The following is a 14,875-nucleotide window of genomic DNA, read 5'->3' as shown; positions in this document are numbered from 1 at the left end:
TAGTTATAACAAATTGATTTTGACCGCCTAAAAAGGGTAATTATATAGTATTGTTATAACAGTATTGTTATAAAAAGAGAAAGTGCAGGCAAAACCATCGTGAACAGGTAATTATCGGTTTGAAATGAAACAACGGGGTTTTTCTAGATTATTTTCATCATGGTAATTCCTAAAGCAGTGAACAGGTAATTATCGGTTTGAAATGAAACAATAGGGTTTTTATATATTATTTTAATCATGGTAATTCCTAAAGCAGTGGACAGGTAATTATCGGTTTGAAATGAAACAATGGGGTTTTTATAGATTATTTTCATCATGGTAATTCCTAAAGCAGGGTTCGATACAAAATCCAGGCATCTGTGGACATTCCTTGCAGCAATAATTAGAATCGTTTCTTTTTTAATTTTTTTCCCAGCAATATTTGCATTGCCTTTTTTTTACTTTTCCTTTGTTGTTTCTTTCGCATAGGGCTGGCAAATGTCTTATATTTGACACTAATGGATGAGGAATGGTAGAAAGAGGAGGACCAAGTAAATTGTCGATTACTTCCAATCTAAAATCATATAGACTTTTCTTACGCTCACTCTGTGCATTGTACAAATAGTAAGCATTTATTAGCATTGATTGGAAAATGTGAATTCCCAGTTTCTTATACCACCTCAAAGTTTTTCGACGACATGGGTAGTAGGCAAGCATTTGGTCGTGAAAATCTACGCCGCTCATGTGTTTGTTGTATTCAATAATCATTTTTGGCTTACAAACCTCCTTTCCTCGACGATTGGTAGTTTTCGTCAATTGCCCATCGAATTCGGAAGATATCGTCAAAATTTCACGTCGATCCTTCCATTTTGTGACGCATATCCCTTTATTTGTATACATGCTGGTAGACTCTCCGGTTTTCAATTTTTTTTCAGTAACTTCCTTTGGTGTGTCCTTCCGGTTTGATCTGAGGGTCCCAGTAACAAATGTTTTGTTTTCTAATAAATGCTCCGTCAATGGAACGCTGTTATAGAAATTGTCCATGTATAAACTGTGCCCGACTCCAGTCTTTCCTTCCATCAATTTCTTCACCACTTTGTTGGTGTGGTCTTTACCACCGAGTTCGATGTCTGCTGCACCACCATAAACAATTATTTTTAGGGCCAATCCATTTGACTGACCCAACATATACAGTTTTATGCCATATTTCGCTTTTTTCCCTTTCATGTATTGACGGATCAATAGTCTCCCTCTCCAGAGCACCAGCGATTCATCGATGGAAAGATTTTTACTAGGAGTATATATAATCTCCATCCTATTATTGAAAAAAACGATGAGTGGCTGAATTTTTCCTAAACTTGTTGATTCTTCCTCATTACTATTGAAGTGAAGCACTCTAAGGATAAGTAGAAACCTATCTCGAGCCATGTATTGAGAAAATGTCGGCAGGTTGAATAAATGATTTTTCTTCCAATAGTCGTTTAGGCGATTCATCCTAATAGTTCCCATGTGGAAAATAAGCCCTAAAAACTTCCTGAATTCCTCGATTGTTAGGTCCCTCCACTTTGTGATTCGGCTTTTATCACCTTTCGACTTTGATAACACCTCTACCGCATAATCGTTTGTTTGTTTGATGACCATCTCACACAAGTCATCATTGGCGATGGCATTGAAAAAGTTGATCGGTTCTCTTCCAGCTTCCATAAAATTTATGCCAGATACACCGGTAAATGGGATGTGATGTGATGGTTTGGGTGAATTTGACCACTGTCTTGGTTCGGACATTGATGGTTGGTTTTGAGGCAGTGGTGATGCTTCCGGCACTGGCTGGATAATGTAATCTTCATCTGATTCATCGTTATCCATGTCTTCCAAGTCATCTTTATCCGATTCGGGGAAGATCTCTGTCGCTTCCCGAATCGTCAAAATCACCATCGGTGTCGCTAAAGTCGTCATCTAGCCTAGCTCTTTTGGATGTTGATGGCTGATCCATATTTCAAGGCATGTATAACACAAAAAAATATCAAAAGTCCAACACAAAAATAATAAAAAAAATACTTTATAGTAAATGAATTCAATATAAATTACTTGTAGTCTAAAACACAATATTTTGATTCAAAAGTCCGAACATACAAAAAATAATAACGAAAAGTCTAATAAAAAATACTTCTAAACAAGGAGACACTTTGTATAAAGTCAATAACAATCACAATTACCGCACACACATATAATTCGTTGTAGTTGTGTGAAACGTATAGAAAAAGTCGCGTGTAAACTCGCCACAACGGTACTACGGTAGAAAAAAAACAATAGCGACCGACCCGCGCAACATATAGATGTATACTTAAGTTATCCTACATGCTGACGGTATTATATACACAATCCGTTTGTGCTAACGTTTTTTTATTATCATTTCTGTAAGTTATAAGATGCCCGTACCTTGTACGGGCAGCGCATCCCGCGAACTTTGTATCGCCCGTACCTGCTACGGGCTCAGCACTGGACGTGTTAAAAGAGAACAGCCAGTAATAAGGTGTCAGTAGTCAGTAAGTGTTAATTGATGACTTCTCCTCAACTTCAAGCAATATGAGTTTCATTTTTCATTTATAAGAGAACAGCTAGTAAGGTATCAGCAGTCAGTAAGTGTTAATTGATGACTTCTCCTCATTAATAACGGTTTCATTTTTCTTTTATAAGAGAACAGCCAGTAAGTGTTAATTGATGACTTCTTCTCAACTTCAAGCAATAAGGGCTTCATTTTTCTTTTAAAAGAGAACAGCCAGTAATAAGGTGTCAGTAGTCAGTAAGTGTTAATTGATGACTTCTCCTCAACTTCAAGCAATATGAGTTTCATTTTTCATTTATAAGAGAACAGCTAGTAAGTAAGGTATCAGCAGTCAGTAAGTGTTAATTGATGACTTCTCCTCATTAATAACGGTTTCATTTTCTTTTATAAGAGAACAGCCAGTAAGTAAGGTGTCAGTAGTCAGTAAGTGTTAATTGATGACTTCTCCTCAACTTCAAGCAATATGAGTTTCATTTTTCTTTTAAAAGAGAACAGCCAGTAAGTAAGGTGTCAGTAGTCAGTAAGTGTTAATTGATGACTTCTTCTCAACTTCAAGCAATAAGGGCTTCATTTTTCTTTTAAAAGAGAACAGCCAGTAAGTAAGGTGTCAGTAGTCAGTAAGTGTTAATTGATGACTTCTTCTCAACTTCAAGCAATAAGGGCTTCATTTTTCTTTTAAAAGAGAACAGCCAGTAATAAGGTGTCAGTAGTCAGTAAGTGTTAATTGATGACTTCTCCTCAACTTCAAGCAATATGAGTTTCATTTTTCATTTATAAGAGAACAGCCAGTAAGTAAGGTGTCAGTAGTCAGTAAGTGTTAATTGATGACTTCTTCTCAACTTCAAGCAATAAGGGCTTCATTTTTCTTTTAAAAGAGAACAGCCAGTAATAAGGTGTCAGTAGTCAGTAAGTGTTAATTGATGACTTCTCCTCAACTTCAAGCAATATGAGTTTCATTTTTCTTTTAAAAGAGAACAGCCAGTAAGTAAGGTGTCAGTAGTCAGTAAGTGTTAATTGATGACTTCTCCTCAACTTCAAGCAATATGAGTTTCATTTTTCATTTATAAGAGAACAGCTAGTAAGTAAGGTATCAGCAGTCAGTAAGTGTTAATTGATGACTTCTCCTCATTAATAACGGTATAATTTTTCTTTTATAAGAGAACAGCCAGTAAGTGTTAATTGATGACTTCTTCTCAACTTCAAGCAATAAGGGCTTCATTTTTCTTTTAAAAGAGAACATCCAGTAATAAGGTGTCAGTAGTCAGTAAGTGTTAATTGATGACTTCTCCTCATTAATAGCGGTTTCATTTTCTTTTATAAGAGAACAGCCAGTAAGTAAGGTGTCAGTAGTCAGTAAGTGTTAATTGATGACTTCTCCTCAACTTCAAGCAATATGAGTTTCATTTTTCTTTTAAAAGAGAACAGCCAGTAAGTAAGGTGTCAGTAGTCAGTAAGTGTTAATTGATGACTTCTTCTCAACTTCAAGCAATAAGGGCTTCATTTTTCTTTTAAAAGAGAACAGCCAGTAATAAGGTGTCAGTAGTCAGTAAGTGTTAATTGATGACTTCTTCTCAACTTCAAGCAATATGAGTTTCATTTTTCATTTATAAGAGAACAGCTAGTAAGTAAGGTATCAGCAGTCAGTAAGTGTTAATTGATGACTTCTCCTCATTAATAGCGGTTTCATTTTCTTTTATAAGAGAACAGCCAGTAAGTAAGGTGTCAGTAGTCAGTAAGTGTTAATTGATGACTTCTCCTCAACTTCAAGCAATATGAGTTTAATTTTTCTTTTAAAAGAGAACAGCCAGTAAGTAAGGTGTCAGTAGTCAGTAAGTGTTAATTGATGACTTCTTCTCAACTTCAAGCAATAAGGGCTTCATTTTTCTTTTAAAAGAGAACAGCCAGTAATAAGGTGTCAGTAGTCAGTAAGTGTTAATTGATGACTTCTTCTCAACTTCAAGTAATAAGGGCTTCATTTTTCTTTTAAAAGAGAACAGCCAGTAATAAGGTGTCAGTAGTCAGTAAGTGTTAATTGATGACTTCTCCTCAACTTCAAGCAATATGAGTTTCATTTTTCTTTTAAAAGAGAACAGCCAGTAAGTAAGGTGTCAGTAGTCAGTAAGTGTTAATTGATGACTTCTCCTCATTAATAACGGTTTCATTTTTCTTTTATAAGAGAACAGCCAGTAAGTGTTAATTGATTACTTCTCCTCAACTTCAAGCAATAAGGGTTTCACTTTTCTTTTAAAGGAAAACAGCCAGTAAGTAAGGTGTCGGTAATCAGTAAGTTATTTAGCACTATTATTATTATTATTCTGTATTTAAAGGTACATGTATTAGAGGGAATATTGAGTTAGTTATTTTTGTTTGCAGCATCTACCATCTCTTGCGTCATAAAAAAGTACATGTTTATGCTGTGAACAATCAAAATAACGGCTTTGTAATTTGTAATAATATCAAATACGCAAGTTTTTTTATAAAATTTTATATCGGTATGTGGGGAGTGAGGGATTAACGCATTTTTAGTCAAGCAGTGGTTATTTAAATAGGAGCCTCAGGTGTACTCTATGCTTCATTACTGTAATACTTCTAAACCTATCTATGTTCTTTGTATCATTCATATTTTCACTATGGGTTTCTTTTACGTTTATTTTCGCATTTTTTTATGCAAATGTCAAGTTTTTGGAATACGAGTTACAGTGATGGTAGCATTATCAAAGTATTACTAAAGAAATATCGAATTACCCTCATTAAGTCAGTTATCCACTCGAGCGATTGGTTATATATTTACCATTTTATGTAATTAATATCATTCTTCAAATTATTAATATGAAAATATATGAACTGTTTACTGCTATTTAAAGCCAACGAATCAACCTATATTTCATCACTTATCCCATATTTTTAGGTTCTATAAATTTGGCACATAATGACAAGTGATCGCTCAAAACGTTTTGCAAACTTGCTATAATATGCCAGAAATCGCTCCAGTGGTTAAACAATTCAACAAAAATGTTTTGGTTCTTTATTTTCTTTCTTTAAATTTATTCTATATTTAACTACCGTAAAATATGAAATAATAATCCCTTAGTTTGTATAATTTAATTAAGTTCATAAAATGATTCCACTGTGTAAAAATGCCCTCCCTGCGATTTGCGATACATTTTTCTATTATTGCCATTTTGTGAGATTTTTGCGATGCCTCTTCGATAGTTAGGTCTTACCTGCTTGCTCTAGTAAGACTGTTATAATGTTTGCTCATATTTCCTGAATGAAGGTTAAAATTCACTGACAGCATTTCGACACTGCAACACATTTAGTGACTTTTGTTTAACACGTTGAACGCCGTTATAGAAATGAAGAAACATTACCATTTTAAAATTTTAAATAAAAATACTCTTTTTTTTTACCAAAATTTTCCATGAAAATCAAGAAAATTAACTGCGGTCACCGGTGACCGTCATGGCACTATGGGAGAAAAATGACGATTTTCGTTATGAGGTCACCGGTGACCTACACGGCGTTCAACGTGTTAAAAACCATTATTTATGTATAAAAATTCTTAAAAACTGGATTCATTTATATCATCTAACAATGTTATTTTTTTATTTATATTTGAGTGATACAATTATTGAATTTGCGTAAAACTTATATTCCATATCATTACAGATGCCAAAAATATGATCTTATTGAATCTTCTCATCAAGTATTTCTTCTGTTGGTTGCAGGGAAGCCAGCTATAGCTCACAGAGATCTCAAGTCGAAAAACATCTTGGTGAAGTCTAACCTGACGTGTGTCATTGGGGATTTGGGGCTGGCCGTGAGGCATGACGTTGCCCTTGACACAGTTGACATTCCGTCTACCAACCGCGTCGGCACAAAAAGATACATGGCTCCAGAAGTAAGGTTTCATTATCTTTAGATGTGCATTTGCAGTGTGTGTTGTTTTTAGTGAAGCCATCTTTAATAGATTCTGTCTTGTGAATTAAAATACATATTTCAAATGTTGAAAATTTAGTTACTATTCTTAGTTGATGGTTCTTGAAATAAATACTGTCTTTTTCACAACAAAACACTTTATCCTTATTTACATTAAAAACTTTTATAATCAGGAACGAGTATATAGGACGGTCAGGAAGCTAACATGCTCTCTATTATGCTCTTAAAAACTCTCTGATGGAGACCTAACTACAGTAGAACCTCGTTAATTCGAAATCCACGGGACATCAAAAATCAAATTTCGAATTAACGAATTCCCACGTAATTCGAAATGTTTGAAAAAAAAAAAAAAATATACGCCGAAAATCGATTTTCTCGGCCGCCTCTTCAAATCCGGGTGGTATTTTAGTTGTAAATTCGTATTAATACCAATTATTTCTTTAAAAATTTGCGTAAATCGAAATTTCGCGGTAATTTTCCGTCGCAGCCGGCCCTTTATTTCAAATATCTGAATTTAAATTCGTAAAAATACGATATATTTCCGCGTTAAACGAGAATTCGCGGCCGTATTCCGTCGCGGCCGGCTCTTTAAATGCAGATATTCAAAATAAATTCGCAAAAATACGATATATTTCCGTGTAAATCGAGAATGCGCGGCCGATTTCCGTCGCGGCCTACCCTTTAAATTAAGATATTTGATGTAAATTCGTAAAAATATGTCATATTTCGGCGTGAATCGAAATTTTTCGGCCGATTTCCGTCGCGCCGTATTTTTTAACTCGGATATTCGAAGTAAAGTTAGTAAAAATACGATATATTTCCGCGTAAATCGAGATTTCGCGGCCGATTTCCGTCGCAGCGGGCCATTTAAATTCAAATATTCGAAATAAATTCGTAAATATACTATACATTTACGCGTAAATCGAAATTTCGCGGCCGAGTTTCGTCGCGGCCGACCCTTTAAATACAGATATTTGGTGTAAACTCGTAAAACTACGACATATATCCGCGTAAAACGTATTTTCTCGGCCCTTCAAACTCGGATATTCGAAATAAATTTGAAAAAATACAACATTCCAGTGTAAATCGATTCAGATTTACAAAATAATAATACTAATTAGGACGATGTATAACCGCGTAAAAATACATTTTTCGGCGTTTTACCGCCACGGCTGACTTTTAGATTCAGATTTACGAAATATGATTTATTTACGCAAAAATCAATTTATTCGAATTACACGAACAAATTTTCGTGCGCGGACAAAAATAAATTTTGAATTACGAATTTCGACTTAAAAAAATTTTTGTATGAAAAAATTTTTCTGCGGAATTTTTTTTTGCGAAAATTTCGAATTACGCGTTTTTTCGAATTATCGGGGTTCGAATTAACGGGGTTCTACTGTACTAGCCCATCTCAGTTCTGAACATATAGGAGCATACCTATATAATAGCGAAAATGTCAGATAAGTCTATAAACTCTAAAATCACTCGACTAGATAATTATGTTTAATTTTATTTATTTATGAAACTCAACACAAAACTAATACACCTAAAGTCAAACAAAAACTACATAACGGCCCTGAAAAACTTTGTTAATAGATTTTCATTGTATATGAAATACATTGCTGTTAAAGGCTATAGCGTAAAACAGAAAAATATTAGTGGAACCTAACATTTTATTGGCCCGAACGATGCTGATTTTATTTTTCCAAGCATTAACCCCTCCGACTTTTCGCGAACTTGAAGCTAAAATGTCTTTATCGAAATGTCAATTTCACGAAAACGTTGTGTTATTACCGCCTCACAATCAAAGCTCTATAAATGAAACATTACTGAACGGAGCCGAATAGTAAAAACTGTTTTAGAAAGGTTACAAAATAGGCTTTCAAATTGTTGTATCATAAATAAATATTAACATTTGTAAATATTTAAATTTAGAATGGAAACATGAAAAAATTGTAAAAATGACTCACCTGTAATGTTTTATGTAAAAACGATACTAAAATCACGGATAATGTAAAAAAAAAACACTTATTTCATCGTACAAATGTACAATAAACAATTCTGTCACTTCACTTTTTGACCATTTCATACAAAATATATTTTTAAAAAAATAATTAAACTTGCGAGGCGGGTCGGCACGTCAAACGGCTTTCTTGGCGTCGTTTTACGATTTGGCGGGTAAAATTTGCTTCCACTGAGTAGGTCTTTTTACGGGTTTCTATGGATAACTTTGAATAGAGATGTGAAGCTTCATTCAATACGAATATTCTACTTTTTGTTTTAGGGATGTCACTAGAAGAATAACGGAGTTATGACGATTTTTGTGGAAACACACGCGTTGACGTGTAAACACGCTTATTGTACTTGACTGCTATCGTTATTTTATCGTGTATATCTGCTTACGTTGCTGACCGGTTAAGGACAAATTTGAATGCTCGCATGTTCTCCATAGACCCATCAGCATTCCATTGGTTAAATGTATAATTTCAGGTGCTAGACGAGTCGATCGACAACCGGCAGTTTGACCCGTTTAAGCGGTCGGATGTGTACGCGCTGGGCTTGGTGCTTTGGGAGATGGCGCGGCGCTGTAGTGTGGGTGGTATGCATGACGACTATCAGCCGCCGTACTACGACTGCGTGCCACCCGACCCGGCACTGGAGGATATGCGACGGGTCGTCTGCACCGAGACTCGCCGCCCGAGCATACCCAACCGCTGGCAAGCTGATCAGGTACAGTATCAATCTGCTTAAGAGTCACTCATTATTAGAATCATCTTTCAAAAGAGTCATGCCATCACCCTTTTCTGTGACTCTTACCAGTGTAGGCAATCACATAGAAGAGAGTATCTGGTGGGACCGTATATTAGCTGCTGTATTAAACACCCCTTGCAGTGCGTTCAAATGTACATTCGGCATACCAGCATAATATATATTACAAACTATTGCAGTAGTACAATCTGGAGACTTCAGGAGCATTTACCAGAGTCCAGAACCTGTCAGGAGACACCTTCTTACAGATTTAATTGTCTTAGATATTAGTCTCATCCGTTTTCAATTTCATATCTGTCAATGCCTTTCTCTCTCTCTCTCTGGTTTCAATCCTGGGATTGGTTTGCAGCAATTTCATCTAATTTCCTCTTCCATTCTTCCCTGTCTTGTGCGGCTCTTTTGACTTCTGCATATGATGAGCAGCGCACGTCCACCAGCAGGTCCTCCAGGTACTCTCGGCGTGGGCGTCCCCTAGAGTTGGTCATGCAAGAGGCCTTCTTGTCGTATAACATGGCCGATCCATCTTGCACACCTTTCGGACAAGGTCCTGAGCAGGTGCCTTCCTCCTTCGATTCTTTGGAGAACCTCCTCATTTGTAATATCGCACCTCCGGTGCTAAACTGTCACTTATGCAAGTTTTGTCAAAATTGATCTAAGTATGAGAAAAAATAACTAATGTACCTCTTTACTTGGTGTGTCATCGTCGTTTGTGTAGTGCGTATAATTTCCGCGTGAGGGTAGTTATGTCGTTATGGTTTTGGTGAAAATCTAACCTCCACTGGGAGAAACAACGTTTGATTGGTTAGTTGCGCGCGGCACCCCGCACGAATAGCAGTCTCCCGGAGCTACAACGCCACTAAGGTAATTATGACAATTCATTTTTATGATTTTGGAGCAATAACAACACTTAAGTTGGTTGCTTAGATATTATTACTCTATGGTTGGTTGTGACATGAAATTATAAAGATACTTGTGTACGTAGTGCCATTGTTTCCCCAACCCTTATGTTTTATGGTATAAAGTTTTCGTTCGATTAACAATTGTGACAATGTTCCTCATTCGTGGGGCGAAGAAGACTGGTAAACCATTTGTTGTAAAAGAAATGAATTACGATGATTTCTTTGATTTGAAGTCACTTGAGGAAAACTTGAAGTTCAATATAGCAAAAATTTAAACGGAGATGTAATCAAAACTGGTGATATTAAATGCAGTAAATTCACAAAGAATTGTGAAAATTACCAATATCGAACAACTTACAAAACTGAAAACTGGGAGGAAGCAAAAGCTATAATTCAACCAAGAGGAAAAAATTTACGCGGAAGTAGAGGCAACGCCCAAAGAATAGATGACATTCCCTTCAAGCAAGCATACACTTCAAAAATACCAATTACAGAACGCAAAAAGCGTGATTTATTGCAATTAGTGGAGGCAAATATCATACCAAGATACTATAAAAGTTTCTATAATGATATCATTTAATTTTTTGAACTTCTAACATTCTATAAAGTCACATTTCCACTTGCAGGGAAAACAAGTTTATTGAAACCACATTGTTAAAGACTCCCTGATTTTCCTGGGAATGTGACAATAAATTAAAGGTTTTTGTTTTTTCAAGAGTACCCATTTAGTACAAAATTAATACTAATTAAAATAATAATAATAAGTAAAAGAAATTGTATTTGTTTGATACTGTCGTTAATTGCGTAATTACAGTATTTAAATAGGAACCATACGTGACCAATGACTGATTTAATATGAAACATCGCTGAAAACCGTTCGTAAAATGGTAAGAAGACTGAGATTAAAAAGTCTGATTAATAGTAAAGTTCTATATGTAAAATTAAGAAAGTTTGTTATACTGCTTTAATATTTTAATTAATAAAACTTTAGAAAAGTATGATATCGTGTTTTGATTGTTATGACATAATTGCCTGGTAAATTGTTTTCTAGTGCCATAATGTCACTTCTGGGAGGGTTGTAAATTTTAAATGTTTATATTTTTTTATTACAAAGTTGTGAGACGTTTGCTTTTACTTTGATATGAAGTTTAAAGTTGTAGTTTAAATAATTACCAGTTCATTTTTTAGACAAGAAGAACTATACATTATAATAGGATGTCGAATTTTCAAACGCTTCTCCTGAAAAATTACATTATTTGCATAAGTGACAGTTTAGCACCGGAGGTGCGATATGGTCTCTCCAGGAAATTCCTAACAGTCTTCTATAGGACCACATCTCAAAAGCCTCTAGTCTCCGTTTATCTCTTTCGGATAGGCACCATGTTTCGCAGCCGTACATCAAGATACTCCATACATAGGTCTTGATGAGGAGTATTCTCAGTTTTAGGTCTATATTATTCGATTCTATTATTTTCGACCTTTTATTGAATGCAAGCCTAGCCTGATGTATACGGCTGTCAACCTCGCTCTTAGACCGACCGTCCCATGTTATTTTGCTCCCGAGGTAGACAAACTCCTTGGTGTTCTTTAGTGGAACTCCTGCCTTTAGCTTACCAAAATGTCAGTCACGATTTTAGTAACAAAGCTGTCATTGGCCAATTACAAAAATCTCCACTGTTTGTGTACGCTGTAATTCTACTCCACAATAGTTCTCATTCTCAAATACACAAGTTGAAGTGCTTAGAAATGAATATTCGCCGGCAACAGGCAAAGATTATTGCCTGAAAACATTGTAGACCTAATTTGGTCATGATATCGTTAAGTGTCAATGCACAAGATGGTGTCTATTATTATTCTTTTTAACCTTTCCAGTAACACTCAGATATTAGTTACTACCTATCATTTTAACCGGACGTTGTCCATCTTTGCACAGCAGTGAATCATGAAGTAATGCAAAACAGTAAAAGGGATAGTATTGTAATAATATTGTAGCCCTTCGGTATAAAACTGTTGTTTGGAGAAAGTGTATTGCACCTCCCCGGCACGGGAGGGTAAACTCAACTTCGAGATTGACAGTAATAAAAGTAAGTTTGTTTATTCCAGGTGTTGCAAGCCATGTCGAAGGTAATGAAGGAATGCTGGTACCACAACCCCGCAGCTCGCCTTACCGCTCTCCGCATCAAGAAGACGCTCGCCAACATTGGTGCTGAAGAGCACATTAAGATAATTTGATGCATGTTACCTCAGATGTGAAGATCCAGTGTATGACACTATTTTGGAACCATCAGACAAACCTTGGAAGGGCTATGGTGTTGCAACCGTTACCAGAGAATGGCTGTAACTCTACGACAAATATAATATTATGTTAAAAAATGGACCTGTGAGTGTAAAATTTACCATTTTTCAACAGTTTGTCCTCCAAGATAACCACATTGTATGACTTTAATTAATATTTAATGTATTATTATATTGTTACCTAGAGATTTTTTATTTAAGATTTGCGGTTATTGTAGTAAGGCGGCGTAAGCTAAGCTCAAATCCTTTTCACTAAATCAATATTTTTTGGCATTTTGTTTGGCATTTCTGGTTTCCCTCTGGTGACTACTATTTAATAACCTTTTATTTTAGTTTTGTGTATCCAAGAAGCAATTCAAGCCAATGCTACCTTTCTGTCAGCTGTGACAAATTTCCAGGTTGTTGATAGATTAGCTATTACATAAATAATAAATACATATATATATATTGTCTAATGGTCTCTTAAAATCATGTTTTTTAGTGAGCATTTTCATTATTTATGGTACATATATAATTTTTCAATTATCTAACGGTCGGACTCCAAACTAAACCACATAATAACATTACATAACGACAGTCTCGAAGAACAATGTCGGATGTGCAAAGTTGTAGTTTTGCAGTAGAGCTGTTTAAAGTTTCATTTCTGCATTTTTACCGTTTTTGATAATTTATTTCTCCAATTAAATAAATATGGGTTAGTGCAAAATATCAAACAACTCTATATTTCTTGAACTCAAAAACGAAACTTTAAACAGCTCTACTGAAAAACTACAAATTTGCACATCTGACATTTTTCTTCGGGACCGTCGATATTATAATCTATAAATTTGATGTAACTATAACACATACAAAGGGTTATAAATGGATAATGAATGCATACAATTAATATGTAATACATATTTAGCATACAAATCAAAATCACACAAACAATATTACATTTTTCGAAAAAGTGTCCCAGAAGATCTGCTCTGTAATTTAGGCACCAATTTTGTAAAAACATAAAACCTGTAGAATATTTGGGGTTGTGTATTAAACAAGTAATGATAATAAATAATATATTTTTCCATAAAATGGTAAGCAAATCCAACGCAGTCTTAAATAAATTGTGCTTAACAATGGACCTCATACAGAAAATGTTTTCATATATTTGTAATACAAATGCATAATAATATTTAATCTTCTATAAAACAAACGCCAGTTGAAAATTATATATTAATTGTTATGTGTGATTTATGTGTTATCATGTTCAAATCAAATATATTATTAAATTACATGCTGCAGGCATCGGTAATCTGGTGAACGCTATTTTTCTACATAAATCAATTGGTGTTTAATGATATAATATAAATTATGCTTTTTGTTTATTCAACTAAAATTTACAGTCACAATATAGCTGTAAATTAATTGGTAAGTTACTCCTGTATTTATCAATGAAGTCAAATTATTGTTTGTTAATTTTTTTTTATTCTTACATTTTTTATGGTGAATTTTTTTTTTTTTAAACAATAACATTTTTTTATGAAACCCAGTTATTTATTTATTAAAATTATAGATTTTAGTAATTTGTGTAATACGTAAATACAGTGAAAGTCGCTTATGGTTTTTTCGGTTCCTTGAAGACTTAATTTTAAAAATGACACGAGTTATCCAAAATATAAGATTTTCTGATTTAGAAGCTTTTTTTCTGGTCTAAAACTTCAAGAGAGTTTCACTGTAATCAAATAGTTATTCAGTGATTTAATCTTTTTTTAACTTAAAAAATGATAAATTTTAACATTTTATTTACTGTTATTTATAAAAAAACAATTATTGTACATTGTAATTAAAACAAATGAATTCGGATGATGTAATCATTTTTAATTATGTGAAACAATGATTATTGAGTTCGACTTGTATTAAATATATTTAAACAATTAATACACGTCCCTCTGCAAATACATAGGAAAACTGAAGGGAAAATGAGGCACTGAAAGCAAATACTTCACATGCATAATTACATTTTAAAATTTGACTTGGTAAAATTAATACATACCATTGATGATAATTTATAATAATTTACCTTTAATTTTAAAAACGTGGGTAGGTTTTCTTCTGTATTAATTTTGTATTATCCTAACGATGTTTTGATGTTAGTATAATCAACAATACAATTACATTTTACCCACGTGGACCGACGATTAGTGAATTTGAAATTAAATTTATAAAATATTTATTGAAGTTTTTGAAGCTTTATGTTTGATTTACTATAAAACTAGCGCGGTTCCATGATATTTCATCAAAATGAACATTCAACACACCTTTAAAAAGTGATATAGAGTCATTAAAAGTGATAAAACAAAAACTGGGTTTAATAGTTACCTATTTAACCTAGTTTTGGTTTCGTCAATTTTCATGACTATATCACTTTTTGGAGGTGTGTTGAATT

The 14,875-nt window shown here is 34.1% G+C and overlaps 1 protein-coding gene across 4 annotated transcripts in view; it reads left to right on the top strand.

The window, feature by feature from the left end:
* babo (TGF-beta receptor type-1 babo) overlaps window positions 1-14,671 on the top strand; it is a 42,274-nt gene extending 27,603 nt beyond the window's left edge. For all 4 annotated transcript variants that reach the window (XM_089645884.1, XM_089645883.1, XM_089645882.1 and 1 more), the window contains exons 7-9: window positions 6,274-6,446; window positions 8,978-9,217; window positions 12,259-14,671. In XM_089645884.1, the coding sequence (XP_089502010.1) occupies window positions 6,274-6,446; window positions 8,978-9,217; window positions 12,259-12,387 (542 nt within the window). In that variant the 3' untranslated portion in view covers window positions 12,388-14,671. The remainder of the gene's footprint in view (window positions 1-6,273; window positions 6,447-8,977; window positions 9,218-12,258) is intronic.
* Window positions 14,672-14,875: the final 204 nt, after the last annotated feature.

Source organism: Hesperophylax consimilis, chromosome 23 (assembly GCF_061612785.1).
Source record: "Hesperophylax consimilis isolate HC1 chromosome 23, BYU_Hcon_1.0, whole genome shotgun sequence".
Classification (NCBI taxonomy): Eukaryota; Metazoa; Arthropoda; class Insecta; order Trichoptera; family Limnephilidae; genus Hesperophylax; species Hesperophylax consimilis.
Note: the sequence above shows the minus strand (reverse complement) of the source record. Positions and strands in the feature narration are given on the sequence as shown.